Source organism: Bubalus bubalis, chromosome 7 (assembly GCF_019923935.1).
Source record: "Bubalus bubalis isolate 160015118507 breed Murrah chromosome 7, NDDB_SH_1, whole genome shotgun sequence".
Classification (NCBI taxonomy): Eukaryota; Metazoa; Chordata; class Mammalia; order Artiodactyla; family Bovidae; genus Bubalus; species Bubalus bubalis.
In genome coordinates, this window is record NC_059163.1 from 2,321,303 (window position 1) to 2,340,498 (window position 19,196).

Sequence of the window (19,196 nt, forward strand, 5' to 3'; positions counted from 1 at the left end):
ATAGAGAGAAGTGGGCACCGGTGACGCTTTTCCCTGTGACCTGCGGGGGCGTTATGGGCTTCACGCTGGCTCTGCTTGTTCTCTGTTCTGAACGGGTAGCTTCCCGGGAGTGCCACGTGCACGATCGTGTGTCCTCCGGGCCTGTGAGTGCTGAGTGGGCAGTGCAGCCCGCAAGCCTCAGAGGGGTGTGCAGGAGGGCAGGGGGCAGGAGGGCGCCTCAGATGGATGTGCAGGAGGGGACCAGGAGGGAGCCTCAGAGGGGTGTGCAGGGGGGTGGGGCAGGAGGGCGCCTCAGATGGATGTGCAGGAGGGGACCAGGAGGGAGCCTCAGAGGGCTGTGCAGGGGGGTGGAGGCCAGGGAGAGGAGAGGTGCGCTGGCGGGTGGAGGCGTGGGGGGTCCTCCCTGGGGGGATCCTGAGACAGGAGGTGTGGAAGCAACAGGTGAGTTTCTGTATGTTGTGGTCCTGACCATGGCAGGCAGTCACTGAGAGACAGGGACCTGAGAGGTGGGGCAGGAGACTGGGTTAGCAGAGGTCCGCCCCTGCCCGCAGGTGTACAGCCGGCCTCGGAAGGAGGTCCTCGCCTCTGCGTGACATCTTCAAGGTGCCCAGGACCTTGAAGGGGGGTCCAGGTGTGGGAATCCGAGCTGAGCAGCACAGGCCTGGGGGGGCAGCGGCGCTGGAGCCCAGCTCCCAGGAGCCGACCCTCTCGCCCCCACTGCCAGCCGTGCTGTGTGTGGAGCCGGGTGGGCCTCTGCTGACCGTGGGCAGGAGTCTTCGCGCCTGCTCCCTCCGCCAAGGGCCACCTGTGAGTGGGTCCCGGAGCTGTGACAGGACTGGCAGTGCCCAGTCTGGACAGCAGGGGGCACTGAGGCCATGCGTTTCCCTCCCCGGGAGCGAGTCCAGACTCTCCTCTGGGGAGCAGGGTAGGGGCACTTTGGGAGGAGGGTGGCTCTCCGTGGTCCCTCCAATGCTGGTGTTGGACACGTGAGCTCTGTGGAGATGACCCACCAAAGCAAAGGCAGGGGACCCCGAGCTGGACCTCAGATCTGAGACTGACAGAGAGGTTCAACCTTCCAGCCCCTGGCTCACCTCTGGGGTACTCTGGGCAATTTACAGAGTTCACATGTTCTGGGGTGAAATCTCCCCAGACATTTCGAAACAAGCTCTTTTTACCTATTTCTTACTTTTGCTGCTTTGCTCTTTCTAGGGAAATTCAACTTGGATTTTTGCTTCTTTTGGTCCGTCCCTGCTAGTGTACTCTTTGAATTCGTTACGTAGGAAAGAATCTTACCTCTCGCTGAGATCCTGTTGACTTCGGGCACATGCTGGGGTCCCCCAGTGCCTTGTCTCCTCCTTCAGGGACTGTTTATGGAACACCCGCTGGGTGTGGACAGCCCTGCCCGACACTGCTGCCAGCCCTGCCCCGGAGGACTGGCTTCCCGGCCGGATGGGTGGACGCGAGCGGTGGCCGTCGGGTTTAGAAAGGGTCCCTCGGCTGCTTTGCCAAGAGTAAACAGGAGGGACGTTGGGGCAGGAAGGGGCCCTTAGGATTACCTTTGGGGCCATGCGGTGGTCTGGGTGAGGGGAGGGCTTAGGGAATGGGGGGCTTGGGCCAGTGGACGGCGAATGGTCAGATGTCTCACCTCAGACTCGAGAGTCCCACCCGGGGGTCACAGCTGACACCAGGCAGCTGCAGGAGGCCAGCGGGGAGGAGCTGGGGGCAGGCGAGGCTGGTTTCCCGGGCACCTCCCCTGATGGTCACCATGGTCACTGTGGATGCCCCGCCTCTTCCTCGGGAAGTGTTGGGCATCCCCGAGGGTGGGTAGTCTGACCTTCGCTGGCCTCCTTCTCCTGGTTCGGGTTAGGGGCCCGCCTCCTTTCGGAGGGGTGGGAGCCAGGGGCCTCTCTGAGCTTGTCCACCCTTGTCCCCTCGGCCAAGCCGGACAGCTCCATGCCACTGGCACGTGCCAGGCTTCTTGGGGCCGTGCTGGACTTCTCGCCCCGTCCGTCTCTGAGCCCACCCCATCTGGCGATAGGTCGACACCACCAGGAGCCGGTGGGGGGTGTGGTGGGCGCTCAGAATGTCTGGTCCCTCGCTCCAGGGGGCCCGCCAGGCTCTGCCACCCAGGGTGCCACCTGGCAGAGGGGCGTTGTGGCCCGATTCTCACCTCTTCTCTTTCTCTCTTCGCCCTGTGGACAGCAGAGGAGGGGCAGACTGATAGCCAAAGGGGAGACATAGAGAGCCCCAGAGAGACAGAGGAACCCGGAGGGCGCAGCTCCACATGGACCTGGCGGGGCTGGGCCGCCTTTCGGGCTGCGTGTGATAATAAGATGCGTGAAGTGATGCCCTGCTGCTTGTGCAGGCTCACAGGGACGTCTGTGCAAGACGCTGAAAAGACAGACCAAGAGGGGACCTGAGTGGCTGAGCTCCGGGACGCAGGGCTTCCCGCCGTACCAGGAGATTGTGCCTGTGGGCGGGCCTGTCCCATACCTCTTTTCCTTCTTGGTCCCTGGTGGTCGTGGCTAGGCTCTGTCTGGAGGCCTTTGCAGACTGCTGTCCTCTGCTCTGGCGAGGGGTCACCGCCTGCCCCCAAATCCTATGAATGAGTGCACAGCCCTCGGAAGTCAGCGAGGAGGATGGTCAGGGTCACAGAGTCAGGGGCTCGGCTGATCCCCACGAAAACCGCAGGGTCACCCCCCAGTTGGGTTTCCTCTGCACGTGTGCCTGTGTGTGTGTGCATGCTGGAAGGGGAGGCCGGGGAGTGCAAAGGAGATTGCCGCGTCCCACTTGTGTCTCAGTCCTGCCACCATGGGCGTGAAGGGGACCTCCACGCGCTGGAGGGCACCCGCTTTCCTTAGAGACGGGGCCCTGCCCAGGAAAAGGCTCTGAGGCCCCTCCAGTCCGGCAGGTGCCTGAGGCCCTTGTGTCCCGGGGCCCCCTTCCTGGGCGGGGCAGCCGTGCCCTCCCTGCCCCCCAGGTCCCTGCTCCCTCCCTCTCCTCGCTGGCCCTCACGGCCCCCAGTGTCCTCCCTGCTCCTGGCTGCCCTCCCGTGCTCCCTGAGGTGGAGGTGGCGGCCTCGGCTCGTTCCCCACTCCTGCTTCCGTGTGTTTATCGTGTGAGAACGGGTCCGAGGCCGGGCCGGAGCCGCCTGTTGTCTGCGAGCTGCCGTCCTGGCCGCGCCCTGCGCTTCTGCAGTAAACACGGCCGGCGTCGTGGAGTCTGTGCACCAGACATTCCCGCTGGCTGCCTGCGCCTTTCTCCCCCAAAGCCGAACAAGGTGGAGCCCCAGGCCGGCCCTCTTGCCCGCAGCCCTGGGCAGGGTGCCCCCAGGAGCCCCTCGGATGAGGCCCTGGGCGCCCGCACATTCAGAGCTGAGCAGGTGCTCTGCAGGGCTCCCTTGCTTCTGGACACAGGGCTCTTTCTCTTCCTGCTTCCCTTTTAAGTTAAAACAGGACCTGCCACGGCTCTCTCACTTTGAGGCCATGCCGGGTGGTGGGACCAGACCGAGCTGAAGGTGGAGCAGAGGCCCTGCTGGGGCCAGGTCTCAGGAGCCCTCCGTTCTGGGCTGGGCCCACGCTCGTGTGCACGTGGAGCTCATAATAGACCCGTCGGCGGCTGTAATTAAGGCTGCGCCCTGCACCACGCGGCTAGAAAACAAATTCTCTGCAGCTGCTGTGCTGACTGAGAAACTGCCCCTATCAGCTGAAGTTTTATTCTTCTGATTTGGGAGAGGAAATACTTTAAAAATGATCTCACGGCATGATTTATGTGAACGGCTTTTTTTTTCTTTGTGGAGACAATTGAGATAGAGCCTGAATCCCAGCAGACCACAGCTTCCTGCAGTGTCCTGTTGCCAGGGTGACGGAGGGAGCGGATGGAACTTCATCTGAAATGCCTTTAAACTTTCTGACGTGCACAGGCGTGCGGCGAGGCTGAGTGCTGTGTTTCAGAGCTGCGTGCCTGGAGTGGGTAGGAAGTCCTCCAGTCTTAGGATGAATTCGGAGAAAGGGTTGCTGGAGGAGACCCACGTTTTAAACAGCCAGCAGGTAGGCCACTCCAGATGTTTTTGTCGCTTACAGAATTGTTGAGGAAGCCTGGCGTCTCGGGTACAGCTTTATTTTCAGCCTGTTAGTGAATGGTGGCTTTTAAGTGTAAACTTTGAAAATGTTTTTCTTGTGTTTGCATCTTGGAGCTTGAAGTGTGTCCCATGGAGATAATAAAAGCCCGGCCCTGGGACCACAGACCCACACCCCGAGTGAGGCTGGGTTGGGAGTCCCTCACGCCAAGTCCCCTCAACCCCTCGGGGAGACACTGCCCGCATCCCGAGTCAGCCGCACGGGGAGCAGCAGCAGAGCCTCGTCCTCACCATAGAGACTGCAACAGATGTGCAAGATGAGTGAATTTAGATTTCGACGACATATCTGTATTACAATCATCTTTTACTTTTTAAATTGCTGTTTTATAACTTTTTTCTTTTTTAACAGTTGAAGTATAGTTTTCTTTTTCTAAAAAATTGATTTGCAATCTGTTAGTTTCAGGTGTACAGCCAAGTGACTTGGTTGTGTATGTAGTATTTTAAAATGGACCGAGCTGGTTGTGCTTCATATACATGCGCAGGAAACTACTGGCAAGCCTATTCCTGATTGATTAGTATCTGAGCTTATAAACGTGAACTTACTGTAAAACGTTTTGAAAAGCTTTGAGAGTAGGAATCTGGCTGCGTTGTGTTGAAGTAAAGGCAAAACCACATTGCTATTATTTACAGAAGATCGTCCCTCGTTACCGGGGACTGGTTTAAATTCATCCTTTCCTGGGAGCTGTTTCATCCTAGCATGATCTCCGGACATCTAATTAGAGCATTCTGTAGAGAGGAGAGGAGAAGCTGCTCACTTAGAGGTGACTGGTTGGGATGCTGGGTTTAGGAACATGACTGCATCGGCTTTTCAAATAGGAAACAGAAATAGGTCTGCCGGGCAGGTCGAGAGTTGTGCCTATGAAGGAAGGGCAGGTGTTAATGGATTTTAAAAACACACTTCGTGTGTATTTTGAGAACTCCCTGTGCTAATAAAGCTCCCTCGAGAGGGTGGGGAGCCGCTTTGATGTTTACGGGCGTGCCTGCTGCGTGCTGCCTCTGGCCGTCCCTGCAGGAGCAGGACTGGGCTCCTGTTTGTCCACTCGTGTCTCTCTGGAACGTGAACTTCGGAAATACTGGGTCCCGTACACACGTACCGGTTAACCAGTACTAATTTGTATTACATGTAGGCTGCATTTCCGTTCCCATAGTATACAGAGGCAAGTTTTAGAAAAGGTTGTTTTTTTATTTTGAGTGAAAAAAAAATCACTAGAAACCTGCCTTTTATTTGCCTGCATAATGATTTGGATTCATTTTGAAATTTTGCAAATGCTCAACCCAGCGAATAAGTTGTTCGCCGAGGGTGTGAACGAGTCTGGTTGGTGTGGTCCTGTTTTAAGCAACAGAAAATTGCAGGAAGGTGGTGGGGTGGTGGGCAGTCCTGAGGCGCTGGCTGGCTCTGCCCGCGGGCCAGGGGCAGGGGGCATAGGGCAGAAAGTGCTGTGGCCTCCAGCTCAGTCCTCGAGAGAGAAGTCTTGAGGTGAAGGGCACTGGTCTGGGGTGGCCACGTGGGAGGGGCCCCTGCCCTTGGCGGCTCTGAGCCTCAGATTGTCCGTCATCAGAGTGGGGGTGTCTCGGGCGCTCTGGGGCCCTGTCCTCAGTGGATGGGCCCAAGGAAAGCCGTGACTGTGAAGAACTGTGACTCGGAAGCATCTTTCACCTTGGAGAGGAGGACCCGTGGGCCTTGAGAGGAGGCATCTCCCAGGACCACTTGAGATGCTCCTGGGGTGTGACCCAGAAGGAGGCTGGGTGTGACCCGAGGCTCTCACTGCCGTCGGCCCATCCGTGTCCCCGTCTTGTAGGCACGAGGTGCAGCGGAGCGGACTTTGGACTCTAGGACCCGCCTATTTGCCGGTCCCAAGCGATCCACCGTACTTCAACCACCGCACGGGGGGCGGGGGACGTGCTGGTCCAGCCTCGGGTCAGGATTTGTTGCAGGAAGAAAGAGAGCTTAGGTGGGCTTTCTCCGTGGACCCCTTGGAGCCCCCTGCCGTGTCTGATCAGCTTGCTGGAGTGGGGCCGTGGCTGTCCGGGGTGGGGCCGTGGCTGTCCGTGCTGTGGCTGGGCTGCCGTCCAGGAGGCGGGCACAGAGCTCGCCCGGCCTGAGCGGTCTGGGGCCTGAGCCTGTGCTGTGCAGGGCTGGCGAGTTCCAGGGTCCGGCCACCGCCGCTGCTCTCGGGTTTCAGACTGCCCACTGGGGTGCGGGCGCAGGCCCCCCTCTCAAGGTCTGGGCCTCAGGGCACCGCCTGGGCACTGCCCTCTGTGACCTGATACCGCTGTGCTCTCACTCGGCCAGACCCGCAGTCAGCGTCCTCCGTGCCCACCAGGCGGAGACGTTTGAGCCCCTGGGGCGCCCGCTCGGGTGGCCGGGCCGGAAGGTCAGTCGGTCCTGGGGGTCCTGGGCGTGAAGACAGTCACGCCACGTCGTGCAGTGGCGGGCTTGTCACTCAGGCGGTCTCTGCAAGGGTCGGACGTGATGAGTGTGTGGCCCTCTCCTCGGCCAGCTTTACTTCTGTGTGCTGGGCTCTGGGTGGCACGTGGACTGAGAAGGCTGTACCGTGAGGAACAGCACCGGCGTCTCTTTCGGGTGGCCCGGGGCCTTTCCGGGCAGCGCTGGGCAGAGAGCTGGGGCTGCGGGTCAGGGGGCTGCTCCAGTGGGCAGGCCCTCGAGTGGGACACCCCAGCGGCTTGGGCCCGCCCGCCCCAGGCCTCTTCACCCCAGAGCTGCCCGGAGCGGGGACGTCCGTCCGTCTGGACCGGCCACTTTGCCCCTTGGTCTGTGGGCTGCACAGACGCCTTTATTACCTTTTAAGGCTCTGGTCCCCGTGAGAGGAAGGCTGAGGGAAGCTGTTGTCTTCCCCATTCTCCACGTCTTCCCCTTTCTCTCTCGGAGGCGGTCACCCTGAGCTGGGCTTTCCCTGCGCCACTCTCGAGACCACACTGTCGTGCCTCTGGTCTCCTCGCGTGCCCACAGGCGGCTCCTTTCTCCCCTCCAGCCCACAGCAGTTCTCGTCGGGCAGACGTGGAGGCTGGGCTCACCTCCTCTGGCGTCGCGTCCCAGCTGCCACCCAGGGCCGCCCTTCCTACCTGCGTCTGCAGACCCAGAGACGAGCACGTGCCCCCCGCAGTATGTGCCTGCTCCTGCCTCAGGCTCGACCCTGGAGCCCGGAGGTCAGCAGGCCCCTGGGCTCGGCCCTCCGAAACCCTCTTGAGTCCATCTGACTTCACGCTCCTTGCCTGCCTGGGGCCCTGGGGACCCTAATTCTGTGCCATGTGCTTTGGGGCAGCCGCGCCCCCCCTGCCCTACCCCGGATGGCTGGGCCTTAACTTGCTGGGTTGGTTTCCAGCCCTGGCAGGAGCGCCCGAGTGGCAGGTCTAAGGCAGTGGGCACCCCATGTCTGGAGGAGCCTGAGCTTGGCTGAGCAAGTGGAAGCTGTCCCAGCAATCCCCCCACTTCTGGCGCCCCCGACCCAGGGCCAGCCCCACCCCACCCCACCCCCACCCCCGCCCCATGGCTGGGTCTCACCTTCATGAGAAAGCGTGTCGTGAAGCTGGGCTTCAAGTTCAGCTGCCAGGGGCCCTGGGCTCTGGCGGCAGTCAGTGGCTGCTGATGTAGAAGGTGCTTCTGACGAGCGGGTCTGTCCAAGGCTGTGCAGTGCGTGTGTGTGCTGACCTGCGCTGTGGGTGTCCAGCTGTCTGTAGGGACGCGCCCTCTGTGACGCCTGCCCTGGCCATGCAGTGGGGCGCAGGTCTTCCTGCAGGTGGGCCGGCCGGTGGGGAAGGTCTCTGTCTTGATGTGGCAGGAAGGCCAGAGGGTCCTCACGTAAAGTCGGATGCTGCCCCCAGCCCGCAGTGTTCACGTGGCGCCCACGTGCCACCTCGTCTGTGTGACTCTGGACTTTTAAAGGTTTTGTAATGAGTGATCTGGGGCTTTTCCAAGGGCAGGGCAGAAATACTAGCTGTTAAATTCTTAGGAAAATGCTGTGATTGTGGGTTTTCAGTTTCTCTTGATTTTATTGGGGCTTGAGGAGCTCTTTGGGACACACACACACACACACACACACACACACACACATGCAGAGGGGAGGCTCAGAGCCGTTCTGAGCTGGGCGCTGCCTTTTTTGGCCGCGGGCCTCCCTGCCCATCCCCGCGCCGCCCTGTGTCCAGCCGCTCCGTCTGTCGCTGGGCAGCGCTGAACACACCCGTGGCACCGTGGCTGTGTTGCCGCCCCGGCCTCTGGGTCACGGGCACCCTCTGTGGTAGAGTCAGGGTGAACTAAGTGCCTCCTCTTGGCCTGCGCGTGAGCCTGTCATGTTGGTCTAGTCCATCTTATCCCATTTTTCTCATAAATGCTGCTTACAACCCACTGGATTGATTTCACAGCTCCTTCAAGTGTTGAAGCTGAGTGTGAAGACCCCTGCGCTCGAGGCGCAGAGGGGCCCCCCCTGGTTCAGTGGCCCTCTGTCCCACCCCTGGGGGTCTTCCCTGCCCCCCCACACCATGCCCTGCTCTCTTCTGTGCTCTGTCCAGCAGGGAGTCGCCTTAAAACTTAGATGAGCAAGACTTTCAAAGGCGAAATGAATATATATTAGATGCAGATTGGATTGTTGAATTCTTAAGGTTTTTTTTTCATTGGGATTATTTGAATTTCTTTTCTTTTTCTCAAAATGTTTGGTACCAATGGGTAAGTTGCAGGCCTTTGTCTCTTATTTAGGAGTCAGAGATGGTTGTTTAATATTTCTTATGCCCAAGGTAGGAAATTTTTTCATTGGCTCAAAATTGAAAATGTATACAACTGTGTATTCCTATATACTAAGTAGTTATGAAATTATATATTGTAATAACTGCAATGGTCCCAGTGTTACTGACAGAATCAGCCTTGATAAATCAGAATCAGCGTTCTTCATGTAAATAATTTAAAACTTTCAAAATGTTAATTCAGAATAAAATATCCACACGTGTGTGTGGTCCAGATGAATTTCCTGCTGGGAATAAATCCCAATCAGTCAGCACTGAACTGTCAGGCTGACCTAAGAAATAGAAATTGTTTGAACTTAAATTACTTATCTAAAATACTTTAAAGTTTTTAAAAGCAAATGTTTTTACATTAGTGTAAACTCCAGGCTTAGGGAGCCGCAGACCTTTTTAGGGCTGTTTAGTTATGGTTTGTGTTTAAATCTTAAGCACAGAGAAATGCTCACTTTCTCGAACCTTTTAGCTAGCGGCTTTTTCTTCTTTTTTTTTGTGGCTGCCGTTGTTATAAGAATAGCATGCCAACATGGGAATGTGGGAAGAACGCAAGGCGGACAGGCTAATGAAAACTCATCATTAATACAGACTATGCTGGCTATCAGGACAGTTAGGCGTGTGGAGTTTTAACTTGTGAAAGTGTTTAAGAATGCCAAGAAACTTGGGGGTGCCTCACTTCAGAAGTGCTGAAGTGTTGCAAGCAAGGCTTGAAAAGGGTGATTTGGTCAGAACTGGGCATGTCAGTCCCAAGGCCAATAGAAACGACTTGGGGGTTGGCCGCGTTCCCCCAGCTGTTGCAGCAAGTTGCGGGCCTGCACCCCCTCGTCCGTTCCTACGTGGGGCGCTGGCCGCCTGCCCCCGCGACAGCGCCTGTCACCTGTGCGCCCTGTGCCACCCCGTCCAGCCTCGTCTCTGGTTACAGTGAAGCCCCCTGCATGCCCCGTAGCCTGCTTCTGCGTCCTTCTCGAGAGGGCCAGGGGTCAGGCGCCGACGAGGGACCCAGGGGCCCCTTCCGGGCGTCAGATGCCACTTCAGAGGTGTCCCGGCCGCCCTTCCAGGTGTGTACTGGTGGACGGAGCAGATGCTAGATGGCAGGTGGTCTGGAGGGAGTCAGCACCTGCTTCTCCAGGAGTGTGAAACCTGGAGGAGGCCGAGGCTTTCCGTCCAGGGGATGACACAGGGCGCTCTCCCTGGTTTCACGTCCGGGTTCACCTCGGGCTGGGCCGGAAACAGTTGCCAGGTTAACAAGTCGTGAGCAGACGTGGGAGACGGTGAGGAAGGGCCGTGCGGCTGCTTCCCGGCCGGTCTCCAGTGCGTCCTGTCAGGAGCCACCCTGGGAGCCTGCCTCTCCTCAGGGGCCCTTGGCAGAGGCCAGTGTGGGCAGGGATGCCAGCTGCTGCAGGGGGACCCTGAGTGCACAGACACACACACACACACACCACACACCAACACAACACACACACACAACACACGCACACACACACAACACACGCACACACACAACACACACACACAGACACATCACACACACACCACACACACACACCACACACACCACACACACACACCACACACACCACACACACACACACCACACACACACACACCACACACGCCACATACACATCACACACACACACACCATACACACCACACACACACACACCACACACACCACACACACACACCACACACACCACACACACACACCACACACACCACACACACACACACCACACACACACACACCACACACGCCACATACACATCACACACACACACACCATACACACCACACACACACACACCACACACACCACACACACACACCACACACACCACACACACACACCACACACACCACACACACACACACCACACACACACACACCACACACGCCACATACACATCACACACACACACACCATACACACCACACACACACACACCACACACACCACACACACACACCACACACACCACACACACACACACCACACACACCACACACACACACCACACACACCACACACACACACACCACACACGCCACATACACATCACACACACACACACCACACACACACACACCACACATGCCACATACACATCACACACACACACACCACACACGCCACATACACATCACACACACACACACCATACACACCACACACACACACACCACACACACCACACACAAACAACACACACACCATACACACACCATACATACATACCACACACACACACACACATACCACACACACCACACACACACACACACACACACACAAACCCCATACACACACCACACACACCACACACACCACACACACTACACACACACCACACATACATGTATGCCACACACACCACACACACACACACCATACACACCACATACAACCACACACACACACCACACACACACACAAACCCCATACACACACCACACACACCACACACACCACACACACTACACACACACCACACATACATGTATGCCACACACACCACACACACACACACCATACACACCACATACAACCACACACACACACCACACACACACGACACACACATGACACATACCACACACACACAACACAGACCACACACACACCACACACACACACCACACACACAAACAACACACACACCACACACACACCACACATCTCACACACACACACTAAACACACCACACACAACCACACATACACACACGACACACACACACCACACACATACAACACACACACCACACACACACCATAAACCGCACACAACCACCACACACACCAGATACCACAGACACACACACACCACACACCACACACACACATACAAAACACACATACCACTCACAAACCACACACACACACACCACACACACCACACCACACACAGACACACACACACCCACCACAAACAATCACACACACACATCACACACACACACACACACACACACAAGGGCCACCAGCTGTGACTCCTCAGGCGCCGAGAGCTTGGGAAGTCCTCTCGGCACAGTTGCCCAAAGTTCAGACAGGGCAGGAAGTTCGTCATCTGAGGCTGTGGCTTACAGACTCTGAGCCCCTCTGGAAAATGCTGAACAACTGAGACTTGCACCAGGAAGCCTGTCCCGGTGGGCGTCCTGGAGGAGTCCGGGCGGGCTGGGGCTGGCCCGAGGTGCTGGGCGCGCGTGCGCAGGAGCGCCTCGCCCGGCCACCCGCCGCTGCTGTCAGGGCGCTTCTCTCAGGTCTGTCTGGAGTTCCCAGGTTTTCTCTTCCATCTCCGATCTCTGGTAACCACTCTACGGAGTACCTCTGCAGTTCCAACAATTGTGGATTTCATCGTCAATCATCCCGTAGGATTATTTTTAAATCTACCACCCTGCTTCTCTCTTTTTTTTTGAAACCTTTGTGTCTTCACAATGTCGTAGTCATTTGACATCTGCATTGACCTTTGCAGTATCTGAGATTCTGTTCATTGCTGTTTCTGCTTGTTCTTTCTCAGGGGGTTTTCCCTTAGGCTTAGGGGAGTTTTGAGCTCATTTCTAGGTGGGCTCATGCTCTTGGAACTTCTGTGGGCCTTGCCTGGCCACTTCTTCCCAGACGGTTTGTGTTTGTGGCTGTGGAGCTGGGGCTCTTCACTCCGGGAGCGTCCAAGTGAGGGGACACGCACCCCTCAGCCCTGAGGGCCTCCGTTCCCTCACCGCTCCTCCTGCAGGGGGCCCTTGCTTCCTTTAGAGCAGTGTTGTGTTAGAAAGCAGGCGAGTTTCTATGCTCGCTCCACAGTGTTTCTGTAAATCGACAGCTGCTGTAAAGCACGCTTGGGGACCTTTACCTGGATCTGCTCACCCTGTACCAGAGGGCCCCCTTCCAGAGCCTCTGCAGCCGCAGGTCTGCCCTGCTGGCCCTGTCCCCTCTGCCCAGCCGGCCCAGCCTCCCCATGGGCAGCCTGTGCTCACCGGCCACCTTCTCAGCTTCAGAGACACTCTTCTCTCCGGGATCTTCGTGCATTTGGGGGATGTGTGTAGAGATTCATTACTGCATTTTGTCCAGTCTGCTAAAGCCTGAGTTTCGGCTTTAGCTGTGACCATACATGGAGTGAACCACGTCCTTCACGTTGGTGGATTTTACATTTTCTGACTTGCTTTTCAGAAGTTATTATTGATGGTGTTTCTACTTTTGTGTATGGCCTTGCAGAGTTTCCTCTCGCAGTCTCAGGGAGTGAGTTGCCTTTGATATTACTGAATCTTCCCAGGCTCGCAGGTGACTTGTGGTGAGCGTGGCAGGAGGACAGTGTCCGGGAGCCCTCGTCCACCCTGGGGAGGGCCCCCGCTTCTCCACCGAGAACAGACCCTGCTGTGCGGGGCTGCTGGCTGCCCTGTAGCCTGTGCAGTGTTTGTGACCCAGGACTCAAGATGGTGTGAAGCCGTGACGAACCCGAGCCTAGGGCAGGACCCTGGAGGCCGGCCCCCGGGGGAGGAGGGCGGCTCACCGGGCTGGGCAGGGGTGAGCCCCAGGAGGTGCGGGCTCCGCCCTCCAGGTGGGGGGCGCTGGCACCAGGGTCAGGGGGGGCCGCACAGTGTGTGGGTGTGCAGTCGACAGGGACCACCGTTTCCACAATTGGGCCACGAACACCTGTTTTCACCCCCGGGTGGGGGGCTGTCCCTGGAAGCAGTGGTCTGGCACCTTCTCCCCACCTGTTTGCTCTTGGCCTTGGGGGTCTTGAGACGTGACCCCCGCTGACTAGGGAGGCCCCGGACCTGGGAAGAGGCCCCCCGTCACTCTCCACGCCCTGCTCTGGTCTCCCCTCGCTCTGCAGAGAGGAGGGCGTGCGAGGCCCGGGGCTTCTGCAGCGGGCTTCTTCTCGGGGCATGACTGCGGGCTGAGAGGCCAGGGGTGGTGCCTGCCCCAAGGCGTGCAGGCCCCGTGTGGCTGCCGTGGGGCCCTGCTTGCCTCTGGCCTGCCAGGCTGTGCCTGGGCTGTGACCAGGACTTGTCACAGAGGTGCTGCACCCACTCCCTTCCCGCGGGGCAGCTCCCTGGTATCTGTGCTGCCTCCACAGGTTCCTTCCCCTCTCCTGGCTTCTCTGGAGGCCCTCCTTCCACGATCCCAGGCACCTTCCCTAGGTCACAGCCTCAGAACTGCGTTCTCAGGAGGACTTGCTCAGCCGTCCCCATCAGAGAATTGCTCAATTGTTTGGAGCTCTCGGGACCCTCCTGTTGTCCCAAGACCTCTCTCCGCCGCCTCCTCCCTCCAGGCCTGGCTTGTCCCCACCTGCCTGCCCAGGGTGGCTGGGTCAGAGGTCCGGGCTGGCTGCAGGCCAGTCCTCCTCTGCCATCACCACCGAGGCGGATCTACCCCTGGGTGGGCCTGGGGTGAGAGCGCGGAGCAGGACTGCCATGTGCCCCGGGTCACGCGTCACTCTGGATGGACGGAGGGCAGACCTGCCTCCTGGGCTCGGGTGTGCCTGGCAGACTCAAGCCCGGGCTGGTGAGCCCGACTTCTAAGGCTGCTCCGAGGCGGTTACAAAGCCTGCGGTGTCAGACGTGCCAGGATCTGTTCTCCAGGGAGGAAGGGGACGGTCGCTCGGCCGCGTCCTGGCCTGGGGGCGGGGCGGGGCTCACCCAGGAAGCAGAGGGCCACTCCTCGGGAGGCGGCTGTGCCCGGGCACCTGCTCCCAGAGTGGGCTCGGCCAGAGGCTGGCTGCACTCCTCACGCGGACGTGCTGCCTTTTGACCGGTCATGAGGCCCAATTAACTCATGTCTCTCTCTCTTTTCTTTCAGTCCGCAACTGTGTCCGATGGGGGTAAGTCACAATTTCTAATGTCTATTTTTTATCATTTTTGACGAAGTTTCAAATGTGGGGTGTATTTGCTGTTGACTCACTCTGACGTTGTCGTCTCGGCGTTTCCACCTCTGGGGGGTGGGGGTGGTTCACCGGGGCCTGTTGGGGGGCCGTCACCGCCGGGCCCACCACCGTGTTTGGGAAGCTGTCTGTCGAGGACGCGCTGTCGTGACAGCGTCTGGGCTCGTCCCCGCGCGTCCCGTGGGGGCAAGTAAAGACCTGCCGCCCGCGCGGTGGAGCAGCTTGTTAGACCAGCGAGCCAGGCTTCAGAGCGCTCGCCGGACTGGGGCGGTTCTGGGGGTTCGGCGAGACGCTCAGTGGCTGAATTTCCGTTTCTTAGGAAAAGTTAGTAGATGATTGGAACCTGTGGGACAAAGAGAAAAAAGCTTTCTTTCTGCCTTTAAGTGATTCCGTTCAGGGGATTCTTTTACTAGGACTGACCTGAAAGGAGGTGGCCAGAGACTTCCTGTTTCATTAAGTCATTCCTCTGATGTAACCCTTATTCCTTTGGCTCAGTGAGTTTTAAAAAGCTCTCCAGACTGACTTGGAGGGTTTCTCCCGAAAGTTCCTTGTTCCTTATAACACTCATAAAAGTCCTTGTGCTCACAGGTTTGTTTCTTTTTATGTGTTTTTAACGACTCTATTCTGTCTATTGACAGTTGAATCTTACAGTTTGTTAAAATGTAAAAAGTATCAGCATTTTATTTTCATCTATATGTTAACTTTGGGGGCCAAGAAGTGCCAGAGCTGGGGTCAGGGTTACCCTCTTTATTGTGAGCTGAAGAGAAACCAGGTTTTCTGGGTTTCTATTGCCCAACAACTGCTGACTTCAGTCCCGGGCCTTAGAAAGGGTGGCTGGTGGGTGGAAGGCGGGTGGGCACAGAGCCACCAGGAAGTGCCACCAGTCACCCTCTGCCCGTCGGGGTCCGTCCACGTCCAGCGTGGGAAGTACGAGAAACGCGCTGACACCCGACACTGAGACCAGATGGGTCCTAAAGGTTGTGTTCACAGATTTATTTTTCTAGCAAAAGGAATTATGTTAACCTGCCTTATGTACACTGATAATCTTGTCATTTAATCACCTTAAGCTAAGAGTGGGAAAAACGTCCTTAATGAAAGGAAATAGGATGTAACCAAACCCAGGGCAGCAGTGAGCGGTTTTACAGTGTTCTGTTCACGTTAGCCTTTCTCCTGTGTGCTCATTTAGCTTTTCTGGTAGAAGGCATTTGTTTCTGCAAAAATTTATTTGTTTGAGAAGTTTATTTAATATGTTCAGTTTAATCATAGATGTTAAGCTGTATTCATCTGTTAAATTTTCTTCTGTCAGCAGTAGACACAGGAACCCCACAGCGTTTCATTAATACTGCATTTTACAGTTTCTGGAAAGCTTGCCGCGTGTCCTCCGTAAGGAAGTGGGGTCCCGGCTGGTGGCAGTGGCCCCTGCCCTGGGGGGCTCCCCTCCCCACCGTCATTCTCCCCCTACCCCGGGCCCGGTGCCGCTCGGGACGGCCCCTGCTCCGTGAGCCCCTCTGTGGAGAACAGGGCTGGGCAAGGCCGCTGTTTCATGAGCATGCCTTCAGGTGCAGGGGCTGCGGGTGACAGTCAAGTATATGTGTTCTGATGAGTTTTTCCCCACTTCTATTATTTCCCACCTTTAGTTTCTTTTCTGATCATAAATAAGGAGAAGAAGTGATCTCATTTATTTTACATGTTCGTCCTAGGAGGTATGTATTATTAAATATGTTCTGCCATCTTTACAAGTAAAAGCAGCTGGGCAGAAAGAGGGCCCCACAGACACCGAGTTAAGAGGCGGGGGTCAGGCTCTGGGGTCTCCCCCTCTCACCTGAGTGTCCCAGCCCCACCTGGGACCCTTCACTTCCCGATACCTGCTTCCTGGGGTCGCCTTCCCCTGTGTGGTCGGCAGCTGGTGAGAGGATCTAGGTGGGAGCTTGGAACGTGTCTCCACGCAGAGACGTCTCACGTTCGTGCCGAGCAGGAGATTCCGGCTCCGGGGCCGGGCGCTCCAGGAGCACACAGCTGCCGTGGGAAACGCGTCCTGCCCTGACTCAGGAGCCAGCTTTGGGGAGCGGCCTTTTCACAGGCTGGGATGGTTCCCACCTAGTCATCCCGTCTAGTGTGGGTGACTAATAGGTCAACACTAGATATTTTGTGTTCAGTTAACCTTGTTGGTGAGATCATTGGGCTTACTTACCTGTTGGACTCATTTCACACTTTATATTTTCACTGTGTCTGTTCTTGCCATATAGTTAGTTTCGTGGCTTTATTTTAAGGAGCTTGGACAATGCTGTGTTTGCAGTCTTTGTCAACGTGAAGTGTGTCTTCACTTTCTCTGGAGGAGAGGGGCCCAAAGCCCGAGACCACCCTTTATGGAGGGTTAGAGGTCAGTCTCTGTGGAGGGCAAACCCAGAGCTGGGCTGAGTCAAGGAGGCAGATTCTGCCTCAAGATCAGGAAGAACATTCTAGCCCTTGAGCGACATTTAAAAATGCAAGGATCTGCCTTGTGGCAAATCATCCACACGTGTGTTCACACTGCCGCCCCCAGCATTGGGACAGGCAGCGCTGTGAGCTGAACAGGCAGAAGCTTGGGGGGAGGGGGAAAGCCTTCCCCTGTTGGGGGGAAGGAGCCCCTGGACCTGGGCTTTGGCGCAAGGCAGCCTTGTTGTAGTAGAAGCTCATTCTCCTGTTTTCTTTCCTTCTTTTCCTACTCTGGACTGAGCGGCTTTGCCGGGGTGCCCCTCCCACCCTGCTCCCACGTCCTGGAAGGGCCGACTGTCCCTGTTGTCCCGGGACCTGCCCCTTGAGGCTGGGCAGTCGGGGGCTTTCGGGAGCTTTCGCGTGGATGCGCCCATCTGCAGGCACGGGTCGGGCTGTGACCCTGGGGACGTGGCTCTGGCACCTGGGGGCATGTCCACACGGCGCGTCCTCTCTGGCTGCTGCAGACACGCCGGCCTGACCTTTCCGGCCTCCAAGTACACTGGTCCCAGGGTCTCCCCACCTTTCTCCGTCTCTGCCTCTTGCAGCCTGGCACCTCCCGCTTCCTTCCCCGGTTCAGCCCACCTCACTGCTGACCTGGGCGCTGCCCACCTGGTGGGCAGGCTTCCTCCCCAGGACTCCCCTGGGTGCGCAGACGCACGGGGCCTCGGGGGCCTCGCACAGCGCCGTCTGCTGCCAGTGTCTCCCCGGCCGGGGGCAGCCCCCCAGAGCGCTGCGCTGGCCACCCAGCGCTCGCCGGAGGGTCAGCCAGGCTGCAGCCCCCGACAGTGCTGGCAGGGCGCCGCCGTCTAACGGTTTGCCCGTCACTGTGCTCCCGCCACCCGGAGACCGAGCCCCCTGTGCGTGGCTTCAGGGCTGGCCTCGGCCCCCAGCACAGCAGTCACACAGGAGTGTCGGGTGCGTGAGTGTGGAGTTCAGGTTTTACTGTGTGGCAGCCACAGCCAGGGCCTGGCGGCTCAGTAAGACCTGCACTAGGCTGTTAGGGTGGTGGCCTTCTTAGTAACATCCTCTTAAAAAACCAGTCAAGCTCGGTAGAATCTGTTAAAACGCAACAGCAGACGGGTCCTCTGGACTCGTGGGGTGTAGCCCACCCTCTGATGATGCTCCGGCTTCCAAGGCCGGGGGACCCGAGGCAGCCAGCTTCCACGGGGATACCCGCAGTTTCCTTTGTCTTTCTCCAGAAGCTGCAGTTTACCACCTCTGATTAACAGACAAATAGTTTCGGGGTAGAGTGTGAGCTCCGTGCCATAAATGAATCAGCAGTACTTTGCAACATTCGATTATTGTTCTAACAGAAACTGGCCTTCAGAAATCGGGAAGAATACCTGAGACCAGAGACGTGCGTCCTCTAGTTCTGTTTGTTTGCTGAACGGAGACATTCTTTGAGTTTGTGTGTACCCCCTGCCCTGCCCTCTCCATCTGCCTTTTTCCGACAACGCGCAGCTTTGGTCAAGCAGTAGGGAGTGAAGAAGGGGGCAGGTTAGAAGAGGCCAAGAAGGCCTCCGCGCGGGGCTCCGTGGCCCCCAGCAGCCGAGGAGCCTGGCCGTCCAGCCCGGGGTGTCGCCCAGCGAGGGGCGCCGGCGTTGGCCCGTGAGCTGGGCCTGGCCTGAGCCAGCGCGGTCCGGGGGCCCAGGACGTGGGGAGGGCCGAGGTCTGGGGGCACCGCGTGCTGGCCTGTTCCTTTGTACCTGGTGGCTGAGCGCTGTGCTAGCTGGTTAGGACCGGTGGTGCTTGTGGTCCATATGGAGTGCGGCTGGGTGTGTCAGGTTAAGCCGATGATGCTTTCAGGGACCAGGACCCTGTCGTAAAGCTGGGCTGTGAGGTGCCCTCAGAGAGAAGAGGCTGTGGGTGAGCCCAGCGCCCTGGTCCTGCTCGCTGCCCGCCCGTGCGTGTCGCCCTGACCCACCTTTGATGCCAGCAGCCTCTTCCTGCACA

General features: G+C 57.7%; 1 protein-coding gene and 1 long non-coding RNA gene across 11 annotated transcripts in view; one reads left to right on the top strand and one right to left on the bottom strand.

The window, feature by feature from the left end:
* The window catches only part of RGS12 (regulator of G protein signaling 12), a 116,619-nt gene that overhangs the window by 48,198 nt on the left and 49,225 nt on the right, over positions 1-19,196 (top strand). For all 10 annotated transcript variants that reach the window (XM_044945564.2, XM_044945565.2, XM_044945569.2 and 7 more), the window contains exon 4: positions 14,687-14,708. In XM_044945564.2, the coding sequence (XP_044801499.2) occupies positions 14,687-14,708 (22 nt within the window). The remainder of the gene's footprint in view (positions 1-14,686; positions 14,709-19,196) is intronic.
* On the bottom strand, positions 2,250-3,586 carry LOC123334383. The gene is made up of 3 exons (XR_006552125.2): positions 3,477-3,586; positions 2,494-2,599; positions 2,250-2,391 (listed from the first exon to the last, which is right to left on the bottom strand). It is a non-coding gene; the product is annotated as an uncharacterized LOC123334383 (long non-coding RNA).